We start from the raw sequence: 24,108 nt of genomic DNA on the forward strand, positions 1-24,108 counted from the left end.
GAGAGAAAGAAAAATAAGGTTTATTCGTAGAAAGGCGAAGAGGTCGGCGTGTGCTACAGGTTACCCTGGCCTTCTACTCTACACTGGGGGAGGGGTACGCAAAAGAGAAGGAGCGATGAACGATAATGGTAAGATAAGGAAGGACGTGTATGCAAGTCCATGACGTTGGGCAGCCCTGAAGGGCCGAGCGTGATAATTTTCTAATTTGCCTTTCTGAAGAAAGTACTGCTTCATTTATTATGACACTCGAACAGTTGCGGGAGAATGTGTTGTGAAGAACGTGTACTCCGAAAGCGTAAATATGCATATTGTTTCGTTCTATAGTATTGGTTCGGGTTATCCGGTACATATCCAATGTCTTAAGTAGCGCAATGTACATGACAAACAAGCCGAGTACTCACGAGAGCATTACATTCAGCTAATTGCCACATCGTCAAGCATACGGAAGCAGCACATAACGTGCGCTGCACACGAAACAAGCTTTAGCTGAATGTCAGCGCTGTCGAACGTACGTGGGCTTGCATACGTTCTGTTCATCGCGGGCTGCAGAGTTTGGAGAGAAAGAGAAGATACAACGGCTGGCCTGCGCATCTCTGGAGGCCATTTATACGTGCCATGTTACGGTATACATATACGTTTCTCGCGGTGAAGATATGTGATCAGGGAATCGCAACGCTTGACTTACCTTCAGCGTTCGGCGCTAAGCTTTACGCACCGTCCCGTGTCACAGCTTCGCAATGAGTCTGTGTGCGAAAGGCCGCTGCGGTCGCTACGCCGACTGAAGAGGAACCACTTTGGATCTCTTTCTGTTCTCTCGGCGAAGCAATGTCTGGAGGGATTGCCCTCTTTTCCATTTGAGATAAAAGGAGGGAGAGGATCTTTCTTTTGGTTGCTGAATACGCTTTCTTCTCCTCTGTCCTTGCCTCCAACCCCCCGCCCCCCTCCGTCTCTCCGCCTTCTTTGACTCTTCACCTTTAGTCTATCGATCCGCAAAACGCTCGAGCTTGCGTACTTGCGTACCCTGATAAACGAAGTAAGAAATAAGTCCGACACACTTAATGGAGACTGATGGGTTCTTTGTGGGCCACGATATGGAAGCAGCAGCAGCAGCAGCTCACTTGAAGAGAACACACGTTTGCTCGCACACGCACAAAAAAAAGGACGCGCACGGAGAATGGTGCGTCCTTTTTCTTTCTTCTTCTTCTTTTTTACAGCAGAGCTGTTTAAGCTCGGAGCAAGTCCGGTGTCGTAAAAGGAAATCTTGACGGGTATGCGCTACAGAAAGCGGGTAGGTGCCAATCAGCTCGTCCTAGCATAGCATATTCATGCATATAGTATACCGTAAAACTCTGAGCAAGCGCCCCCTTCCTCTTTCCAGATATTTGAAATATGCACCATTGACCGAGCAAGACCCCCCTCCCCCTCCCTTTCGCCATTTTTTCCCTGGGAACCCAAGTTCTGAGAGTCTTAAGATTTGTGCACGATTTCTTAGTACTTTTACAGTGTGGTGCCTCGGGGTTGCATGCTGAGTTGTCGCAAATTGTTCGAATAGTTGGAGAACAATGTTCCTCTCATAGGCGTTCGCAGAGTTCATCATCAGGGCGGGGGGGGGGGGTTCATCGCAGCGCCTCCCCCTCCCTACTAAGTCAATGTATGGGGCAGACATTAACCCCCCCCCCCCCCTTAGGTGACTAGAGGGAGGCGCCCCCCCCCCGCCCCCCATGTGCACGCCTATGTTTCCCCTCTTGTCATAACACATGAAGTTTCACGCGAGGATTCCCGCCGATTCAGTAAAAACTGTATTTGCATGCGTATTCAAAAAAGCATTTCATAGCATTTCATTACAAACACAGGTGTGCATTCTTTTATAGGCTCCTACGCCGCCACCTTGAATTTTGGTCCGGGACCAAGCAAGCCACCTCCCCCCCGCCCCCCCCCCCACCCCTCATTCAAATTTTGTCGGATTATCTTTCACCGTAAAGGGGGAGGGGGCGCTTGCTTGGGATTTTGCAGCAGCAGTCACGGGCCGCTGGATGAAAATGCGCATGGTACGGCCTGCCGCATCGGGCTGCTTTCCGTTTCGGAGCACGCGGCAGGCCGTACCGCGTGCGCTTTCATCCAGCGGCCGTGGTATAGTATAGCAAGGGGTGGGAAAGGAAGATGAGTGACGTGAGGGTGAGAAGGAAGGATGAGAAGGAAGGAAAGAAGGAGAGAAGGTAAAGCGCGGCATAGTCTTGTGTAGTACATTCTTCAACAAGGGGGGGAAAGGGAAGTTTGGGCGAGGAGGACTGATGTTACGGTGAGGTGAGGGAAAGCAGTAGGTGAGAGGGTAAACTATAGCATAGCCATGTACAGTATAACATATTGCAAGGGGTGGGAAAGGGAAGTGAGGGCGTGGGGAGTCACGTGAAGGGAAGAGGAAAAAGGAGGAGAGTGGGCCATATAGAAAGAGAAAAGAAAGAAGAAAAAAATGAAAGAAAAAAAGAGGATGTAGAAAGAGATAAGAGAGAAAGATGGCAGGGACAGAGTAATAGACGATACAGGCTGCGTGACGAAGTTTGAATATTCGGCCCCGACTTCGGTAAAATTATATAAATTCTTTTTTTTTTTAAAGTAACCTTCATTCCGTCTCTCTCTCCTAAGAGAACCAGGAACGGTGTCCATCACATTCTTCAGAGTACGTATTGTTAAATTACTCTATGACCTTCTACTGAACGAATGAAGCTTGGCTTGATCTAAAAAACGCCAGGCCTGCACTGAAACCGCAGCACAGTCACAGCGAAAGCTGGAAGAACGGCGTTTCTAGAGCCCGTTAAGCTCTCTTGGGGCTACAATACAAATACACTAGAAAGGTACCCACTACGCCATAAATCACAATTTTTGTGAAGTTGGGGATCACCTACTAAGCCATTATTTGTCATTCTGCGGAGAAGCGAGGCACCAGCTACACGTCTGTATGGCATTATGTGCAATTTGTTGACGCGACGACTGATGACGATGAAGAATTATGGCTCAGCCCTTTGTAATGGGCTGGAATCTTTAAATGGCCCACCAGTTATGCAATTTGCATTGGGTGACGCCCGGTCGCTATTTCCCTCCCCCGTCATGCTGTATAACATACGTTGACGTGGGAGAGAGACGGGTGGGGGGGGGGGGGGGGGGGCGAAGAACTTTACTGATGGATGGATGGATGAAAGAACTTTATTGAGGTCCAATAGGTCGTGCTAGTTTCCGAGCCCGAAGCGGGCCGCTCCCACGTTGGGACCGAAAGACCTAGTCTTTCGGCCGCTTCGCGGGCCCGTTGGACTGCCCATAATTGTCCCTCTAATGTCGGACTGCGCAGAGCTGCGTCCCACCGCTCTTCAGTGTTTTCCTTGTCGCTGCGTAACGCGGAGCAACGCCAGAGCATATGAGTGAGATCTATTGTTTCGTGGCATGTTTGGCATGTTGTAGGAGTAGAGAACTCCGGATAAATCTTGGTAATTAAGAGCGGGTTCGGATAGGTTCTTGTTTGTAAGAGCCTTAGTGTAATGGCCTGTGCTCGATTTAGTTTACTGTGTGGAGGGGGGAAGACCCTGCGTCCTAGGTAAAAGTGCTTTGTTAGCTCGTTGTAAGAGAGGAACTTTACTGAGACCCCGAGGAAATGGATCATGCGCTTATGGGCTTCCTTGGCAACCAATACAAGTGCACTTGCGAGGAACCCACTGCGCTATAAATCACTGTAATTTTACTGAGACCCCGAGGAAATGGATCACGCGCTTGTGAGCTTCCTTGGCAACCAATACAAGTGCACTTGCGAGGAACCCACTACGCTATAAATCATTGTAATTTTACTGAGACCCCGAGGAAATGGATCGTGCGCTTATGGGCTTCCTTGGCAACCAATACAAGTGCACTTGCGAGGAACCCACTGCGCTATAAATCACTGTAATTTTACTGAGACCCCGAGGAAATGGATCGTGCGCTTATGGGCTTCCTTGGCAACCAATACAAGTGCACTTGCGAGGAACCCACTGCGTTATAAATCACTGTAATTTTACTGAGACCCCGAGGAAATGGATCACGCGCTTATGGGCTTCCTTGGCAACCAATACAAGTGCACTTGCGAGGAACCCACTGCGCTATAAATCACTGTAATTTTACTGAGACCCCGAGGAAATGGATCACGTGCTTATGAGCTTCCTTGGCAACCAATACAAGTGCACTTGCGAGGAACACACTACGCTATAAATCATTGTAATTTTACTGAGACCCCGAGGAAATGGATCACGCGCTTATGAGCTTCCTTGGCAACCAATACAAGTGCACTTGCGAGGAACTCACTGCGCTATAAATCACTGTAATTTTACTGAGACCTCGAGGAAATGGATCACGCGCTTATGGGCTTCCTTGGCAACCAATACAAGTGCACTTGCGAGGAACCCACTGCGCTATAAATCACTGTAATTTTACTGAGACCCCGAGGAAATGGATCACGTGCTTATGAGCTTCCTTGGCAACCAATACAAGTGCACTTGCGAGGAACACACTACGCTATAAATCACTGTAATTTTACTGAGACCCCGAGGAAATGAATCACGTGCTTATGAGCTTCCTTGGCAACCAATACAAGTGCACTTGCGAGGAACACACTACGCTATAAATCATTGTAATTTTACTGAGACCCCGAGGAAATGGATCACGCGCTTATGAGCTTCCTTGGTAAACAATACAAGTGCACTTGCGAGGAACCCACTGCGCTATAAATCACTGTAATTTTACTGAGACCCCGAGGAAATGGATCACGCGCTTATGAGCTTCCTTGGCAACCAATACAAGTGCACTTGCGAGGAACCCACTACGCTATAAATCACTGTAATTTTACTGAGACCCCGAGGAAATGGATCACGCGCTTATGAGCTTCCTTGGCAACCAATACAAGTGCACTTGCGAGGAACCCACTGCGCTATAAATCACTGTAATTTTACTGAGACCCCGAGGAAATGGATCACGCGCTTATGAGCTTCCTTGGCAACCAATACAAGTGCACTTGCGAGGAACCCACTACGCTATAAATCACTGTAATTTTACTGAGACCCCGAGGAAATGGATCACGCGCTTATGAGCTTCCTTGGCAACCAATACAAGTGCACTTGCGAGGAACCCACTGCGCTATAAATCACTGTAATTTTACTGAGACCCCGAGGAAATGGATCACGCGCTTATGGGCTTCCTTGGCAACCAATACAAGTGCACTTGCGAGGAACCCACTGCGCTATAAATCACTGTAATTTTACTGAGACCCCGAGGAAATGGATCACGTGCTTATGAGCTTCCTTGGCAACCAATACAAGTGCACTTGCGAGGAACCACTGCGCTATAAATCACTGCAATTTTACTGAGACCCCGAGGAAATGGATCACGTGCTTATGAGCTTCCTTGGTAACCAATACAAGTGCACTTGCGAGGAACACACTACGCTATAAATCATTGTAATTTTACTGAGACCCCGAGGAAATGGATCACGCGCTTATGGGCTTCCTTGGCAACCAATACAAGTGCACTTGCGAGGAACCCACTGCGCTATAAATCACTGTAATTTTACTGAGACCCCGAGGAAATGGATCACGCGCTTATGGGCTTCCTTGGCAACCAATACAAGTGCACTTGCGAGGAACCCACTACGCTATAAATCATTGTAATTTTACTGAGACCCCGAGGCATGGATCGTGCGCTTATGGGCTTCCTTGGCAACCAATACAAGTGCACTTGCGAGGAACCCACTGCGCTATAAATCACGGTAATTTTACTGAGACCCCGAGGAAATGGATCGTGCGCTTATGGGCTTCCTTGGCAACCAATACAAGTGCACTTGCGAGGAACCCACTGCGCTATAAATCACTGTAATTTTACTGAGACCCCGAGGAAATGGATCACGCGCTTATGGGCTTCCTTGGCAACCAATACAAGTGCACTTGCGAGGAACCCACTGCGCTATAAACCACTGTAATTTTACTGAGACCCCGAGGAAATGGATCACGTGCTTATGAGCTTCCTTGGCAACCAATACAAGTGCACTTGCGAGGAACACACTACGCTATAAATCATTGTAATTTTACTGAGACCCCGAGGAAGTGGATCACGCGCTTATGAGCTTCCTTGGCAACCAATACAAGTGCACTTGCGAGGAACCCACTGCGCTATAAATCACTGTAATTTTACTGAGACCCCGAGGAAATGGATCACGCGCTTATGAGCTTCCTTGGCAACCAATACAAGTGCACTTGCGAGGAACCCACTACGCTATAAATCATTGTCATTTTACTGAGACCCCGAGGAAATGGATCGTGCGCTTATGGGCTTCCTTGGCAACCAATACAAGTGCACTTGCGAGCAACCCACTACGCTATAAATTATTGTAATTTTTGAGAAGTAGGGCAGCAGGCACTGTGCCATTTTTCGTCATTCTACGGAGAGCGTTGTTACCTGCTAAACGCATGTAAGGCATTATGCGCACTTTGTTGATGCTGTGCCTGATGACGATGAAGAATTATGGCAGAGCCCTTTGTAATGGGTTGGAAGCATTCAACAACCTACTCGTTGCGCAGTTCGCATTGTGTGACGCCTGGTTACAGAATTCGCGTTGTGCGACGCTTGGTGCTTATTTTACTCTTCTACCACGCTATATTGCATATGCTAATGTAGTTCCTTCCCGACATGAAGCCTGTATAGGACCTTTTTGCAAAGCAGTTTCAAGCACTGGCATGGCTCAGAGGTTGAATACTGGGCTCCTAAACAGAGGGCCCAGGTTCGAACCTCGTTCCATCCTGGAAGTTTTTTCTTATTTCGTTTTTTTTTTATTTCGAGCGATACTGGTTACGGACACCGGCGGCGGCGGCGGCGGACAACTACGGCGCCAAAAACGGCCGGTGAAATGATCTCGTAACAGCTTTCGCTGTAAAAGGGAGCATGCACCCTGCGGTGGCACGAAAACGTGCGACGAAAGATCGCTCGTGGACCAAACTTATGTAGTCTCACGATGACCAAAGAGCATGTTTTATTTCCTAACGATGACCAAAGAAAGCAAACAGCGCACATTTCTTATTTTAGGCTCCGCGTTAGGGTGACACAACTTGCAAAAAAAAACAGTCCAGAACGGTTTTTCTTGACTGCTGGTAAAGCTGGGAACAAAACAAGAAAGAGCGAAGTCGAGGCACCAATGATGACAGAAAAAAAAAAAGAGTTTCAGCACGCGACCACAGTTCTCTGTTGCCGCCAAGTCGCTGAAGTGCGTAAAACGAAAGTTTCAAATTTCGCAGTGTGTCACTGTTGCACGGAAGAAATCAAAGCATGCATGCAAAAAGTCGCAGCTGCCGCGACCACCCGATTTCCGGTCACTTTCGGCGTTCCGACCCAACTTCCGGACCGGCCACTTCCAAGGCACTTCCGGTTTTGCTGTAGCGTGTGAAAAAAAAGAAGAACGTACGTTTTTGACACCCAGGAAGGAACCGCGAACAGCATTGAAAAGTTGCTTGGCCTCACCCTGTTTGTTCATCACATTGTCTTCTACGCCAGCGCTTCCAGTGACGAGGTGGATAACGACTGCTAAGCCTTAAGCAAGGCATCGCGAGTAATCTCGCGCGGTCACTGTTGCCTGGCAACCACACATCACGTGATCCCGTGAAGACAAACTTCTCGATCCATCTAGACATTCTTTGTGGCCATTCCACAGCGGCCAGCTGACTTTAATCATCAGTTGACAACCATTTGGGATGCCGGCCGCATGTGTAGTCGACAGTTCGTCGATGGACGACAGCGTGACGCTGACGTCACAGTCTAGAGCCTCGAGTCCAGAGTCACAGTGGCGCGTCATCGACGAGATCTCCGCTTCTAGGCAACCGCGCATCACGTGATCCCATGACGACGCACTTCGCTGTCCATCCAGACTTGACTCGTAGTCACCTTTACACAGTGGCCAGCTGACTTCAATCGTAAGTTGACAACCTGTTCGGATGTCGGCCCGATGTGCAGTCGACTGTTCCTCGGAAGAGGACAGCCTGACGCTGACGTCACAGTCCAGAGTGCGATTCGTCGACTTGCGTTCACTCACTAGTGGACGCAGCACGGCTTTACGGTAGCGTAGATGCGTAGCAGACGCGACCAGGGTTAGCAGGTGTCGTGCGAACGTGGTCATCAGGAACACTAAGTTGACAACACTCATGACGTGGTGGTAGCGGGACACCTGACTCAGTAGGCGCTGCAAGGACAGCAGTGGTGTGAGGTCCACGCTGTCGACCCAAGGAAGAAAGTGCAAGTTGGGGTTGCCTTGCGATTGCAGTCGACGCCTGTTTTCATCTGCCGAAGCGGCGTGCGCTTGACGGAGGGGTGCCTGGACAAGTGGCTTGTGTGCGCTTGCGAGAGGTTGGACGACGGCCATCGCTGTCAGCTTCCATCGGAAGAAGCAGACGACGTCGACGGCATCGTCTGTCAGGTTTCCTGCAGATGTTAAGAGAGATAAAGAGATCGAGAGAGAGAGAAATTATGGCGACTGACTTGCGGAGTTTTATGAAGCCTCAAAGAAACAGCTGGGCACTTAGTTTTGTGAAAGGGAAAGATTCTCATTGTAAACGTATGCGCGGAGAAAGGGCAGGGACGGTAAGGAAATGACAGGACAGACGATGAGACAGACGCTTTCCGTTCCTACTATTTTTCCGGTCATACATTTACAATATGTTGCACCAAGTGGCCCAGCGCAGAACCGTCTTGAAAGATTGTCATATTCACCATTCAGTGTCACAAAGCCACAAGCTAAATCCACAGCTTTGGTGTTTACCGACTTATATTTTTTGCAGGCACATCAAGGGCGTCGTAAGCATGGCAAACCCGGAAACCTGCCTACCTATACCACACCCTGGCTTAGGCACATTTTTTAAACGCTCAACGCGAATGAGCGCATTAAAAGATTTCTGGCTACGTCGCTGTCATACGTACCTGCACGATGGCAGGAATGGCCGGCTAGCGGGACGGTCTCCATTGGGCAGCGGCCGCCGGATCTCCCTCCTTCCGGTCTCGGCGGGGTGTCTCGGGGGCCCTGTGGAGTCGGTAGACGACTTGCGTTGCGACTGCGTCGTCTCCGCGGAGCACGGGGTCTTCGGCGGCTCTTCGATGGGATCCTGGACGTCCACCAAAAACGGGAAAACGGACCCATGGTGGTTCGGATCCTTCGAGGCTTCTTCTTCGTCTTCTTCGTCATGTGATTTCGAAGCTTTCATCTCGTGAGCTCTGCTGTCCCTCGAGCGCGAGACCCAGTGCGAGTGGCAGCAGAGTTATATTCAAATAGATCGCACCAGAGAACGTTATTATTTGCCCTACGCATTGGTGAGATAGCCATGTACACCGCCTAAGGTTCGGCCAAGGGTTGTTGGCCCTTGGTGGCTTCCTCGGCTCCATGGAAGACCCAGAGTTAGTGCTCCAGGTTGCAGTTGAGCAACGCAGAATCCCAGATTACCATTGGTTATGCTCCAGGATGTCCTATAGGGTCGCAACGTCTGTTAAACGAAAGCATTCTTTTTGGCTAGGTCTCCAACTCCGAACAGTGACTTCTCGAATTGAATGCGAATCGACGTCCACAACTATACACCTATCGTATCCGAAATTTTCTATTATTCGCGCACTCCTTGCGGAGTGCGCGAATAGCGGAAATGTTTACCGACCGCTCGCGGCTACGTCACTGCAAGCAGCGGCAGCGAACAAACTTCCTTGGTAACGTCTTTATTGTGTATTATGCCTGGAGATTCCCATTGGTTACGCTCTAGGGTTGCAACGTCCTGCGGTTTCAAAGGGAAAGTGTGTGTGTGTTGTGAGGGAGCGTGTACCGTAGTTCGAAAGCGCTACCACAATAGTCGGCGCAGAAATAAAGAAGGCCGCTACACCTGCCGTGACTAACTATATCGTACAGTTGGTGTAAAAAGAATTCCTTATTGCCTAAATTTCAGCAGCAAGGCTTAAGCCTACTCTAGGCCGAAGTAAAGAACATTGCTAGTGTCTAAGCAGGGAATGCGGCAGAACGGGCAGCGGTCAGCAGCGTTCGGCCAAGCGCAGAAGCCACGAGCTCATGCCGATGGCAATGCCGCTGAGGCGCAGAGCAATGCCACTGAGGCCACTCTTTTTCACTACAATCGTCACAACCGTAGAATCCGGTATTGTTTGGGCGATTGACACCAAGGTAACTCCAAATGCTTTTTGCGTGCGAGCGTGCGTGTGACTGCTTCTTCCTTTCGCAGAATAACAAAGCATTGAAGTCAATTGAAACTAAATGTTCGCAAGACTTTTACAAGCGGTTTACTGCGATAGATATAAAAAGGCAACGAATTGTGCTAAATGCTTTTATGGTACGTGACATAGCGCCGCGAACCATGACGTGTTGTTTCGTGCTGCTCAACATTATTAGGTACTGCGGTGCACCGTCAGCCGTGCGCATGCGCGCGAAAGGTCACGGGACGCTCGCGTGCTTGTCGTAGTCGTTAACGCCTAGGCTTCGGCGGAGCGACAGAGTTCTTCGATGACGTAACGTATCTTGACCAGCGCGGCGTCGACGTCGTCCGAGTTGACTCCGTTGTAAAGAACGGCTCGCGCCTTGGTCAGCCCGATGGGAATCATCTTGACCGTGACGGCCTGCTGGAGGTCGTCGTACTCCCTCTGCGTCACCTAAAAGGAGGGTGAAAAAAGGATTAGGAACCCTTTTTCTATTGGGAAAGTGGGCAAAAACGAGACATATATGACTGGCGCTCACCAGTCCTCTGTCTATATCACCACCACTCCCGTGTCTCTCACCAGTCCTGTGTCTCTTGTTTCGTCGTGTTTCTCTAGCGCTTTTTTTTTCTCTCGCTTTCAGGCTTTATTTACAGCAGGCACCGCGCAACATCATCTGTGGAACGTTCTATGCGGTCTGCGTTTCCATGGCGACCGTCGCGCACAGGCTGTTGGGAGGTGTTCACGCGCTATGCCAAAAAGAACCGGAAGACACGGGAGTAATGGCAAAAACGAGACACAGGACTAGCCCTCACCAGTCCTGTGTCGCTCGTTTTGTCCCGTTTCTCTACCGCCTCTTTTTTTTTTCGTTTTCAAGTACGAAACAGCGTGCCCAAAGAAATATCTCACTAAGCCGCACTACCCGTACTACAAACCTTGTTGAGGCGCTCGCAGAACGTGAGGGGAGACAGCCTGGTCGTGTCTCGGAACTCGTAGACGACCATGTTGGTCTGCACCGTCGCCAGGTCTTGGCTGATGTACGGGTTACCCCGGAGGCTGACGCCTGCGAAGGATTCGATCACACGATGGCCTTATCATACTGTCCTTAGTTAAAGGGCCCCTAAACCACCTAGAGGTCGTAATAATGCAGTTGTGGTGTGGCAGTTGTGCACGAGTATACAACGAACACGTATAGCAGTAAGAATTTTTTCGAAAACGGTGCCGTAATAGCGGAGTCAAACGCGTTTGATGGTCGAAGCGCGGCGATCGCTCGTTTCGCTCTTCCCTTCGCTTCCCTCAGTTCGTCGGCTGGTCTCCTCTCCAAAAGCCGCTTTGCCCTCCTCGCCGAGTTAGTGTGGCCGCGTGCCCCTCCCAGTCTCACGTGATGTACGTCATCGCCGACGCGCTCTTAGAAACAGCGTCCGGTAGCCGCGACTCCGTCAGCTGCGCGCTTCTCGACTGACTGCTGTTGTTGCCCTGCCGGCCCGTGCTCCTACGAATCGTGCCGGTATGGACCCTGTGTTGCGCGCACGCCTTCAAAGAAGCGCCAACATGATGAACCCGTACGGTAACACGCCGCGCCAGAGCACCACCCGCTCGAGCGCGGGCAGCTGCTTGCAGGCTAACCGGAAGTCGTAGGCCACAGCATTTATTGTCTATAACGTCGCAGATGCAACACGTTCAAGTCGCACAAATCACCGGGGAAGCCGGAAAAACCCGGAGAGGAGTAAGGATCGTTCCTGGGAAATTGTGGCGTGCCCGCGGCTCGTAGCGCTGCCGCATTTGGCATCGTTCATCGTGACGGTATTCTGAACACGATGCGCGTGTTTACTTTAAATATTTGAAAAAGATATCGGAGGTGGTTTAGGGGACCTTTAAAGGGCCCCTAAGCCACCTTTTAACATTTCAAGTAAACGCGCGCATCGAGTTCAGAATGCCGTCACGATGAACGATGCCAAACGCGGCAGCGCTACGAGCCGCGGGCGCGCCACAATTTCCCAGGAACGATCCGTTCTCTTCTCCGGGCCTTTCGGTAATCCCCAGTGTTGGCGGTGACGTCAGCATTCACGTCTGGGCATGTCATCCGCAAAAAGGACCTGTTTTTCTGCTGGCAGGTACGCACGCTCGCCGCTCTTCCGCCTTTGCACGGCGAGGAGGAGTACCCGGCCATGAGCAGAGGCGGGCCGATGAACGCAGCTTAGCGAAGGAAAGAGCGAAACGAGCGAGGGCCGCTTCTGGATCACCAAAGGCGTGTAACTCCGCCATTACGGCTCCGTTTCGAAAAATTCTCGCGGCTGCGCGTTTGTTGAAGACTCGTGCACAACTGCAACACCGCAAGTAAATTTCGACCTCTGTGTGGTTTGGGACCCTTTGAAACTTATGCTCATTAGTCACATGCACTTCGTAACACGGATTCCCGCTGATAGAAATGAGGGAAAGTGCGCTCACGCGAAATATCTGACCACTCCGTGGGGCAATCGAACGTCTATCATTTTGACCTCGCAGCGTCGCAAACAGAGACGTGACCTGCAAGGCACGGCGTTCTGCGGTGCACGGAGCACTAAAACCTACCGCGAGCCCTGACGTGACCTTCATGTATTGGTCCAAGTCATGCGATCGTCTTGCGTAATGCTGTCTTTCTATAAATGAACGAAATAAGGACAATTTTTCCAAGGGAATCGTTTCTATATTAGACAAAACAAAATTAATGAAAGAGACATTTAAACCAGGGAAAGCTTAGATGACATTCAGTGTTATCTTTAACTGCAGTGTACTAGCTGTGACGTAAGTTTAAATTAATTGAAGTGGGCGAAAACCCTTTCCGTCGGTGGGATCTGAACCCACAACTTGAACCGGCGGCACTCACAGGGATTACACGTCCAGAAATACGCAAGGAAGTGGACAGCGAAGCGCCTTCCGTCGTAGCTCAATCGGAAGAGTGTCGGACGCGTGATTCGAAGGTTCTTGGTTCAAATCCCAGCGGCGGGAAGGGTTATTCTTCGTCCACTTCAATTCAATTGAATTTACATCATAAGCTCTGCACTATAGTCAAAGACAACAGTTAATGCATTCCCTGGCCTAATTGTCTGTTCGATTCATTTGGCTGCCTTCTATAGTTCTTTGATTCCTTCACGTCTGAAATAATTTCTGGGGTTTTAGCGATCGTAACTGGCACAATTGAAGTACATGGCGTTGCCAGGATTTTTTGGCTGTGGGGGGGGGGGGGGGCGGAGGCAGCCACGACAAGTGAGTGCCTTCGATGGGGGCAGAAAGTCGGGGAACTTGTGAGCATTGCGCTATGATTATATTTGATCTTGGGGGGGGGGGGGGGCAAAGGCGGGCAGGCGAGAATTCTGGGAGCAGCTGCCCCCCCCCCCCCCACCTTCCGTACCCACCTACTGGCGCCACCCCCGAAAGTCTTGCGAGCATTCATTGGCCGAGGAAAATTCCGAGGGTTCGACCCACAATGTCTGTGCTGCCTCCACTATCGTACCTCTGGCGAGTCGCTGCGCGTTGTCGTGGTCTTCGTGCACTCTGGGCACCATGGTCTTGAGCGCGACGAGTCCCGCCGCTGCCACGATGCCCGCCTGGCGCATGCCTCCGCCGAGGCACTTGCGAGCTCTCGACACCCTGCGCACGCCACGCACACCCAATCATTAACCATAATCGCTCTCTGCTGACCTTGTCTATAAATGGTAATCATTATAACATATATCTTCGGGGGTGTTTCCTCTCGTTAGAACAGCGCGCCTGGTACTTTCGTGGCACGATAACCTTAAAGGGGCCACGACACGGTCGCCCAACAATTTGCGGTTTTCAGCGAAAAATACAAGTAGAGGGTCTATTGTACCTATAGATGTACAAAAAATGCACTGTACAAGAGTCTTCCAGCACAAAATAAGACATATAAGTCGCCGGCTGTAAACCCCGCCCACCGCCGGCGACCGCCATTTTACCATGACGTGTGTGACGTCATGTGCTGCATGTAGTAGAGCCGTCGTCTTCTACCAAAGTTTCAGCCGCTGCGAATCGTTCAATTTCAATATCGAGCCGAAGAAAGCTGAAAGTGGCCCGATTGCACGCGCGTCTGACCAGGGAACAAAATTGTTCACCGCAGGCCCATAGCCAGGATTTTTTTTTTTTTTTTTGGGGGGGGGGGGGGACACTTGCTGAAAGCCTTGACTATTTGAGAAAAACGCCTATTTGCATTATTTATTTTCGGTAAAACACCGTGTATCATAAAAATTTGATGGCCCCCTGGCTACGGGCCTGCTTCACCGGAATGCAGAAACTCGCACAACAAGGAGCTTGTTACGCCACGGCTCGCGAGTGCGCCAGTGTTGCACGACTCTCAGGTCGCTCGCCTCTTTATAAGTACTATATTCAATTTGAAATTAAGTACTCGACCAAATGCGGTAAAATTTCGCCAGCTTGTTTGTGAACGCGCAAGGATTACAGCACGTAACACGGATTATGATCGAAAATTGGGTGTCGTTGCCCCTTTAAGAACACGTTAGAGAGTATCTGTCACGCCAGCGTTAGATAAAAGATGTGTAAGTAAGTTCGGAAACGAGATGAATAGATTTTATTTGTTCTTAACGTGGGCAGCCTTGCGGCCCAACCACTGAAGAAGGGCATTTTCTAAGGTATATATAAATGCTATTCGTGCATCATTGTCACGGCTTACTTGTAGATGAAGTCGTTTGATCCGGCCACCAGGGACCCAATGGGGCACGAAAGTCCCTGGAGGAACAAGAAGCAACCGTTACCGGCTCTACCTTTGCAGAGAGAAATTAAATCGATGAGTGTTGTAAGCCATGCGCCGCTTCAATATTTCACGAGAATCGACCTCCTGCGAGCTTGCATTCAAACACGCTCATATTCTACGACCGTTCGAATAAAATAGCGCAGAAAACACTGAGTATAATTGTCATTGTAAGTATTCAATATCCGAACAGTTCATAGAAAGCTGTTGAAGGCTAACATTTGTTTCAGCTATAGAGTTAGTGCGTTGGTGCAAGAAGCAAACGCAGGTAGTGACCTTGCAGCTATAACACAGTCGCCATGTGACAGACCATAGGCGTGCGCAGGGTTCCCCATCAGGGGGGGGGGGTTCATCGCAGCGCCCCCCACCCTACTAAGTCAATGTATGGGGCAGATTTTGCCCCCCCCCCGTCTTAGGTGACTAGAAGTGTAAATGTACGGGGCAGATTTTGCGTCCCCCTCTTAGGTGATTAGCCCCCCCCCCTCCCCCTGTGCGCACGCCTACGGGACAGACCCAGGTCAAGCTGTCACTACCGTAGACCACAAGCAAACCTTGACTACGTTTGCTTGTATAAACATCACTCGATGTTCTCAGTAACTTACGTTGTTGCTGATTGCGTTTTAGAGTAAGCAATAATATACCATCTGGAGTTTTACGCGCCAAAACCACGACATGATTATGAGGCACGCCGTAGTTGAGGGCTCCGGAAATTTCGACCATCTCATGTTCTTTAACGTGCATTGACATCGCACAGTAAGCGGGCCTTTAGCATTTCGCCTCCATTGAAATGCGACCGCCGAGCCCGGGATCGAACCTGCGACCTTCGGGTCAGCAGCTGAGCGTACTGTACCACCGAGGCGGTGCACTGCTGCAGGATGTCGAAGGGAACACGTCCTCTGTGGTCGTTGCGTTCAGATTTAACCATATATACGCCGAGGAACCAGATTCTCGTTTATGGCGACACATGTCCTCGTAGAACTTACTTATACCTTTGAAATGCACATCATGACAGAGTCGCAATCCTTGAGGAGATCCTTCGGCGGCAGGCCCAGGTACGCTGCCGCGTTCATGATCCTCGCACCGTCCATGTGAAGCGGTATGTTGTGGCGCTTGGCGAACCGGGCAGCCTGCGGTATGCGAGGGAATCGTTAGTATACCTCCGAGATCGACAGCTAGCGCGCATCAGCCTCCGATCTCGGAGCCCACAATCGAGAGAGCATCAATTATTGGAAAACGGCGCATACAAATACACACTGACCGGCGCACCTTCGAGGGTGACATTTGTTTACGCTCGTGGGCGCCGTTTTTTTTTTTTTTTTTTGCGGTCACACCCACAACGCCAACGATACTCCTGAGGCAACGCAAGCTTCGCTTGCAAAAGATTGGATGACGTGCCTTGTTCTAGTGATCCACTGCTTTGACTGATTTTATATTGCCCGAATTCAGTGGCGTCATACAACGACGAATCTGGTATTATGAGGTTGCTCACAATCGTGCAGCGTCCACACTTTGAGTATATTGTGACGTCAGAAAGTACCAGCTTAGTGTATTGCTACATGATGTACGATTGGTCCCTCACTGCACCTGTTCCACGTAGTCGACGGAGAGGACGGTGCCCCCGCAGAAGTTGTGCGTGTTCTCGAGGCACAGCAGTGCAGTCTTGGGGCAGGGTATGTTGCGGTACCTGACGCGTGACTCGAGGTCCTCGATGAGCAGCCGCCCGTCGCTCTGCGTCGGGACGGCCCAGCTGTGCACCGAGGCCACCTGCGCCGAGGAAATTGCGTGGCTCGTTCATCGTCTGCAGCTGTACAATGCGCTAGGCACGTGAATAACGATTCATCTCCATCTCTTCTTTGACACCTTCTCCGGCACCCGCCGTTTAAACTCCCACTCTTTTTATCATTGTCTTCCTATCTTGCTCTCACTGTTATCTCCCGTGCCCCTCTCCACGTGTGTAGGTACTGAACCATCCATCCATCCTAAAGTCCCTAGATTTTTCCCTTCTACCTAAGTACCGACAACTGCCTGCTCTCCCGGCCCTCTCTCACGCGCAGCCGGCGTCTGCCGCCATTTTCTTCCTAACTTGGAAGATTTACAAAGCCACGCACGTCTAAGTACATTAGGCACGCATCTTTCAGCGGACAATATGCTAAGCGACGCGCCTTTCTCCTTCCGCCAACCCTCCGTTATTAGTGAGCGGGGGCGCGTTTCACCAGGTGCTGGAAAAGCGTTAAGAAGAACATGGCTGCCGAAAACAAGCGCTAGCCAATGAGGTGCTCGGCAGCGCTAAGGACTTTAATCCATCCATCCGTCCGTCCATCTGGCCACCTTCGTCTTAGTGATCTCATGGTCACCTCGTTACATCCTTTCTCTTTTCCTTAATTACTATTTTCTATCTCCTTATATCTACATAGCTCTTTTACTGACGTCACGACTTAATTAAAACATTAAAGTATCATTCGTGTGAAAGCCCAAGATGGCGGCTCGCGTGAATCAAGTACACGATACGCTTCTTGGAAAGACCACGTACCTGCGCCGTCCCTCCCTGCTCGCAGAGGAAGATGTGGGAGGCGTCGCCCACCAAGACCTCTTCTCCCCTCCTGTCGCAGTGGGCCATCACTGCGGAGCGCGTAGCAAACACCTGTCATCTTACGATACCGTACGACTTAATGTCGCGGTATCGAATGCCGGACGCTAAATGTTAGAGGCCCAAGTACTCAGATTTAGGTGCACGTTAAGGAACCCCAGGTGGTCGAAATTTCCGGAGCCCTCCACTACGGCGTCCCTCGTAATCATTATCGTGGTTTTGGGACGTATAACTCCAATAATTATTGCCCACCTCACGACTTACGAACTGTAATGGCGTTAGAATTCGCACCTATAGCCCCTGTCACTTCACGATTGACCGCCGCCACGCCGATATCTTGGCAAAGCAAAAAATATCGATGCTGCGTTGCACTAGTACTTTTCGTACCAATCATTTGCGGCCACCACCCGCTCCCCTTTCCCGAGCAGACTCTGCCCCCCTCACGTGGCCTGTGACGTCACTGCTCCCTTACTGCTTCGCCACTTGCTCCAAAACACATTTGCGGTTTGATTATTAGAGCGAACTGAGTGGACGAATAAGTGCTGATGCACCAGGAAACCACGAAAAAAAAAATAGAGCATACAGCGATTCCTACGGATATGAACTCGTTTATCGCTACAACGGTATTATGTGGCAGTGAACATCAGTTCATTACAGCGCTACGGTCGCTTCCTTACGATAACTTATGCACAGAGGCGAAATGATCCACAAAACGTTTAAGAAGCGTTTACCGGTGTTTCACGGAGTGTTTTATGGTCAGCTTTGTGGTCTGTGCAATAACTTGCTAAGAGCGCGGTCAAATATTCATAACTTGTGATTCCACAACTTTTAAGGATCACAACCAGACGCCCACCTGCCCGACGAATCAGATGCGTGGTAATTGAAATGAGCTTGCAGCATAAAATTTCCTCGCACCAGGTTGGAAATTGTGTTTGCGTACTTACATCTTCCTTCAGGTCGCCGGTGATGCGGCATCTCTCTATATTCCCGAGTGAATGACCTCAGATATAGCCTGATGACATGGCAGACAAACGTGAGAGAAGTGCTCTAGCATTACAGGCAATCACTTCTAATCACCGTGATTTACCTGTATGGTCAATATTAACCCACTAGCCAGGCATTAGGCAAAATTAGTCAGTGCTGGTATTACGCGAGAAAGTACGTAGGCTTCATACATCACACTTCAGACGAACTCTTACACTTACTTTTTTTTTTAAATTTTCGTCTAGTTGTAGCACATCAATTATAAACATTTTAAAAAAAATTGGGGCAGATACGAACTAGTGGTTCGAAGACTGAGAAGCAGCGGAGCTGGTGGCCTTCTCCTCCTCCTCATTTCCTTCCTTCTCACCTTCACTTCTCTTTGCCGCTCCTTGTTGTACTATACAATACAGTGCTACGCTTTACCCTCCCCTCCTCCTATCCCTCCTCATCGCCCTAACGTCACTCCTCCTGACACTCACTTCCCTTTCTCACTCCCTTGCTCTCACATACTATGCATGGCTTTGATATGCTCCACTCTCCTCTCCTCCTCACCCTTACGTCCCCTTCCCACCCCTTGCTAAACTATACTATACAAGGCTATGCTCCTTCTCCCTCCTTCTAACCCTCACACCACTCCTCACCCTTACGTCCCCTTCCCACCCCTTGCTAAACTACGCTGTACAAGGCTATGCTATGAATTTCTCTCCTCCTCCTCCTTAGTCACATCACTCCTCACCCTGACTTCGCTTTCCAACCCCGTTGCTATACCGTACTATACATTGCTATGCTATGCTTTACCCTTTGCCCTCCTCCTTTTGTTCCTCCTCATCCTCACTTTCCTTCCCTCACCCTACTATACTACGCATGGCTATGCTATACTAGGAGCTGCTTGGCACATATTCACTTTCAGTGGCGCATAACCGTCCGAGATTGTACCCCGGGGTTTCGCCAAGCTTAAAGGGACACTAAAGGCAAATAACAATTTATGTCAGAGTGAAAGCCCAATGTATGACAACTTCTAAAACGGCAATATTATCAACAGCAGTGCCCTACTTACCGAGAAATTAAGCTAAATGTATCACATGATGAGCGCCACGAGTGGGACATTTTCGAAGTGATCCCGATGACGTAGGGAAGTCGGCCTACAATAAATCACTAGTAATCAAACTAGCAGCAGTAAAAAAAGAACATTCCGAGCATCAAAAGACGTAATAAAATGCTGTTTGTTCGTTTCCGCTTGATTCATGGAAAACAAAACCTCCGTGGCGTTGCCATGGGGAACGGCGCGCGTGGTTCAAAGGTTCCGTTTTCGCCGAACTGTGCCTCGCCCGTCTCAGTGGTAGTTTCGGGATCGCGTACTGCCGTGCGTGTTTTGCGCGCTCGTGAAAGTCGCTCTGACAGAAAGTTCGACAAAATGCCGCATGCGTGTGATATTGCCGGATGCCCGAATGGTGCACAACGCCAGTGCTGCAGCAAGGAAACCGGTGTGTCTTTTCACTGGGTGCCGCGGAATGAATCCTTACGCTCGAAGTGGCTTAGTGTCATGCCATTGCGCCAGTGTGCTAAACAGTCTGCGTGTGTGCTCGCTGCACTTTCGTACTGAGGATTACGAGACCAACCGCAACTTGGTGACGGCTTTCAATGTGCCCATCCGAGCAAGTCTTTGCCGCAGCGCCGTTGTTGCTACTGTGGGTCCCGCTACTTCCGCTCGGCTGCTACTAGTGTCGGCGGCCGCGCAGTAAAAGCGGGCAACGTTGGGCACGGCAGCAGTGACGTATGAGGGTCGTATTTTCAGGCGGGAGATTTGAAGCGCGCTAACGCGATGCGGACCACTAAAAACGTGATTTTATTTCAAAATAAGCACTTCCTTGGCACAAAAGCAGCGCTACGAGGTTTCTGGACCGCTATTTCAGCAATCAACGTCGACTTAATATTTGCCTTTAGTGTCCCTTTAAGAAGGGTCGGCACTCTGCAAAGATCGTAGTTGGACCCATAACATCGAGTGCCAGTCCGGGGTACCTCTCTTCCCCTTAGAAAAGGATGTCGGTGCCTGGTTGCACCAGGACTCGATCCCACAACCCGCAAAGAAAGATGGAGGGAGATCGCGGTAGAGTGGACGTTCGTTCGCTGTCTCCCTTACCCGAGGCCAAATTTCCCATGGTTCCCGTGGGCACGAACAGGGCGGCCTCCTTTCCCAGCAACTCGGCCACCACACGTTCGAGCTCTGCAAGGACAACAAAGAAAGGAGAATGGCAGTGGCGTTGGAACAAATTTTTTTCGGGGTGGGGGGGGGGGGGGGGGTCTGACGTGGGGTCTGGGCAGGTAAGTGTGGTCGAGTGTCATTTCGTGATAACACATGGCAGACAAAAAATTTCGGGGGAAGGGGGGGGGGGCACGGGCCTGGTGTGCCCCTTCCCTTCCCCCCCCTGGCTACGCAACTGGAGAATGTGAGACAGAGAAACGTTTTCTTTTGTTTTTTTTTTGCACTTCGCAGGACGCTTTTCATAAACTTTGTATCCGTATTCGAAGGAAGGAAATCTGCTCTTTAGACGCACCCAAGGAGAGTACAATAGCACGCAATAGCTTGCGTACGCAAGCCGCTTGGGAGCCCCGTCACTAAAGCTCTCTATTTTATGTGTGGAAGATTGTGATTACGTGTGATTGCGTTTTCAAAAGTCGTTCGTGGCCAAGTAGGTACCTGCCCTAAAGACATATATCCCACTAAAAAAAGTACCAACTTATTTTCCTAGAAAATGCAAGTTAGTGAAGCCCCTAAATGAAACAACTCAGGTGCTTTACAAATGACAATCCAGTTTGATCACTTCTCATCGTTTGGAAGAGTCTAACGATGTCTGAGTGAGTTCGCCTTTGAATAACCCGCGGGAACACTCGATTCTAAGCACGTGACCATGCGGCGACGAATCGGTAGACGAAACACGTAAAACTAAAGCCCCTTTACGTAAAACGGCGTACGCACAACGCACTTCGGAAGAGGTAGTGTTCAACATGTAGCAAGCTTTTAGCTAACGCTGATAAACAGTTACTTCCGGCCTACTCCTGTAATCATGGGACAAAGAGAAACGCAGATCTTTGAGGCCATTGCTGCATGCGGCGTTAAATATGTGGAAGCCGGAAAATGCACCATCGACGTCGATTTTTCGGACTCCGCCTGCGGCTGAAGGCACAGGCGTCGTTCTTTGTGACACAAAAATATTGACTATTCTCACTGATAAAGTATTTGCATGATTCGCTTTTCCTAGCAGAACGAGCAGGTGGCGCTGTGGCGCTGTGTAGTAAGCGATAACCGCGCATGCGCGCGAGTATGAAGAGCTCACGCGATCTCTCTCTCTCTCTCTTTTCCGTAAACGTTGCCGTCTGCTGCTCCTGTACGCCTGTACGCTCTCGCTCCTCGGACTATGCGAGCTCATGCGGGTTAGAAGCTGCTGAAATCTTTCTCGTACGCTCTTTTCAGTTGATAGTCGGTGTTTGAGTTGTCTTGATTTCTCTCTTATGCCCGTGTTTGAACGCCCCGCCTTCTCTCACGAAATCTCTCCCATCCGCGACAAGAAACAGTATTAGTGTATCGCATGCAAGGTTGTTCGAAAGTAAAATGCGTACCATTGACGGTGGGGTCCTCTTTGAAGACGTCGTCGCCGACTTCGGCGTCCCTCATGGCCTGTCGCATCTCGGGGGTCGGCTTGGTCAGCGTATCTGAGCGCAGGTCCACAACGCGAGGGTTGTCCATCCTCTGCGTTTCAATTAAACGTCCGCTGCAAGGTTCTCTTGGCGTGCACCGTTTGCGAACTGTCACTGCTGTCACTGCGGTGGCGTGATCAGCAAAGGGCGCGTGTGCAAACGCAAAAGCAACTGTAGTAACGCGAGCACGCTTGTTTGCGAACGGCGGGCCGGACAGACGCTCTGCCGACACGGCGCAATCAACGGACCCCAAACGCGCCGGCAGTCTCGGAAGCGTTTGTGTTTCGGACTTCCATCGCCGCGTGGCGTCACATGAACTAGCGCGGGAAATTCGAACGCCTACCCTCGACTTCGCATCTGTGCCAGTGTTCAATGTGTTGCCTTTCTTGCAATAAGACCTTTTTGTAGGCTAGTTGGTTCATATCATTTAACGGGTAGCGTATTGCGCAGGCATGAAGGATGGAAGAAGAAAGAGAGCCAGGAAAGAGCGCAGACTTGCAACTGTTTATTTCTTTGTTTATTTCTTTGTTTATTTCAACTGTTTAGCCAATATATAGACATACACAACACATGCGCCGCCCGTGTGTGCAGGGGCGTAGCCAGAAATTTTTTTCGGGGAGGGTTCAACCATACTTTATGTATGTTCGTGCGTGCGTTTGTATGTGTGCGTGCCTATATACGCAAGCAAAACTGAAACATTTCGGGGGGGGGGGGGGGTTGAACCCCCAACCCCCCCCCCCCTTGGCTACGCCCCTGCGTGTGTGCTATTTGCGGTCTCTTTTTCTTCTTCCATCCTTCGTGCTTGCGCATTACGCAACCGAATCTAAAAACGTTGGCAGTACGCTGCCCGTTCAATGTTGCCTTTCATCTGAATTCAGCGTATCCAGGAAGGCGAGGGGGTCTTGGAGGTTGAAACATCCCCCCCCCCCCTAATTTTTAAATTTTCCTGTACACACACACACACACACACACACACACACACACACACACACACACACACACACACACACACACACACACACACACACACACACACGAACAAACACAGAAATGGAATTCCCCCCCACCCCCTAGAAAAATTTCTGCCTACGCCCCTGATTCGACATGACGGCTCGCGCATAGTTTCCTACAGTACTTACTACATAGAACTTTGGTGCTGCGATCGTTCAGCCACCATGGGAATGATGGGATGCGTGGTACATAGATTTGCCTAAACTTCGTGCTTGAGGCTTCGAACGCACCTGTGGCTTTTTTTATTGTTGTGTCTTGGCTTCGTTTCGGATAAAAAAATGCATCGTTGTGAACTTCGTGAGCCGAAGGTGGTGAAGTGAAACTGCTGAACGTTTGCTGAACTTCGTCTTGCGACAAAGCGGCTGCAGGATCACCGAACTAAAAGAACGAAGTTTAGACAAGTCCATGTAATGGTCATCGCTCCCATGCTGCTTGAAGCGCCATGTGTCGCAGCTCCCGTGAACACTAGCGCCAGATTTCCCTCGTTAGGTGCAGAAGGCTTTAGGGGGTGATGGAGGATCATCACATTAGGAAGTTTTCGAATAGGGGCCCCAAACGTTTTGTGGCTTCAAAGAACTAGCGTCGAGGCCACTGCGCATGCGCAAGACCCAAGCAGAGTTTGGGTTTTGCGTTGGGGACGCTATTTCTCAAATTTAGCGGGAGCCCCAAAGCCTGCCGCAAAAGCTTTGCGTCACACAAACATGACGGCACCCACTGAAGCGACGGCTCTTGTCGAAGACTTAGTGACCTAGAACAGGGGGAGTGTCCATAGTGCCGCAGACCCTATTCGAAAACTCTTAGCTCCTGCTTGAACCAAAGCGAGCACACGCAAACG

At 50.2% G+C, this 24,108-nt stretch overlaps 3 protein-coding genes across 3 annotated transcripts in view; 1 reads left to right on the forward strand and 2 right to left on the reverse strand.

Annotated features, from left to right (window-relative positions):
* Positions 1-24,108, reverse strand: part of LOC119399996 (SUMO-conjugating enzyme UBC9) — a 562,334-nt gene that overhangs the window by 471,337 nt on the left and 66,889 nt on the right. The gene's annotated exons all lie outside the window — the stretch shown is intronic.
* LOC119400015 (uncharacterized) overlaps positions 1-24,108 on the forward strand; it is a 78,267-nt gene that overhangs the window by 7,964 nt on the left and 46,195 nt on the right. The gene's annotated exons all lie outside the window — the stretch shown is intronic.
* Positions 9,984-22,498, reverse strand: LOC119400013 (uncharacterized). The gene is made up of 9 exons (XM_037666923.2): positions 22,185-22,498; positions 20,707-20,790; positions 17,526-17,614; positions 16,580-16,759; positions 15,985-16,122; positions 14,918-14,973; positions 13,724-13,860; positions 11,166-11,293; positions 9,984-10,686 (listed from the first exon to the last, which is right to left on the reverse strand). The coding sequence occupies exons 1-9, from the start codon at positions 22,309-22,311 to the stop codon at positions 10,510-10,512; spliced, it is 1,116 nt and encodes a 371-aa protein (XP_037522851.1). The 5' UTR covers positions 22,312-22,498; the 3' UTR covers positions 9,984-10,509.

The sequence above is a fragment of the Rhipicephalus sanguineus genome, chromosome 7 (assembly GCF_013339695.2).
Source record: "Rhipicephalus sanguineus isolate Rsan-2018 chromosome 7, BIME_Rsan_1.4, whole genome shotgun sequence".
Lineage (NCBI taxonomy): Eukaryota > Metazoa > Arthropoda > Arachnida > Ixodida > Ixodidae > Rhipicephalus > Rhipicephalus sanguineus.

What these genes read in the sequence shown, in the direction of transcription:
- LOC119400013 (XM_037666923.2), bottom strand. Translation starts at nt 22,311, where the DNA reads ATGGACAACCCTCGCGTTGTGGACCTGCGCTCAGATACGCTGACCAAG. An exon ending in CATGGGAAATTTGGCCTCGG is followed by an intron (nt 17,615 to 20,706) that starts GTAAGGGAGACA and finishes CGCGCTCCGCAG; the next exon opens with TGATGGCCCACTGCGACAGG. An exon ending in AGCAGGGAGGGACGGCGCAG is followed by an intron (nt 16,760 to 17,525) that starts GTACGTGGTCTT and finishes TCCTCGGCGCAG; the next exon opens with GTGGCCTCGGTGCACAGCTG.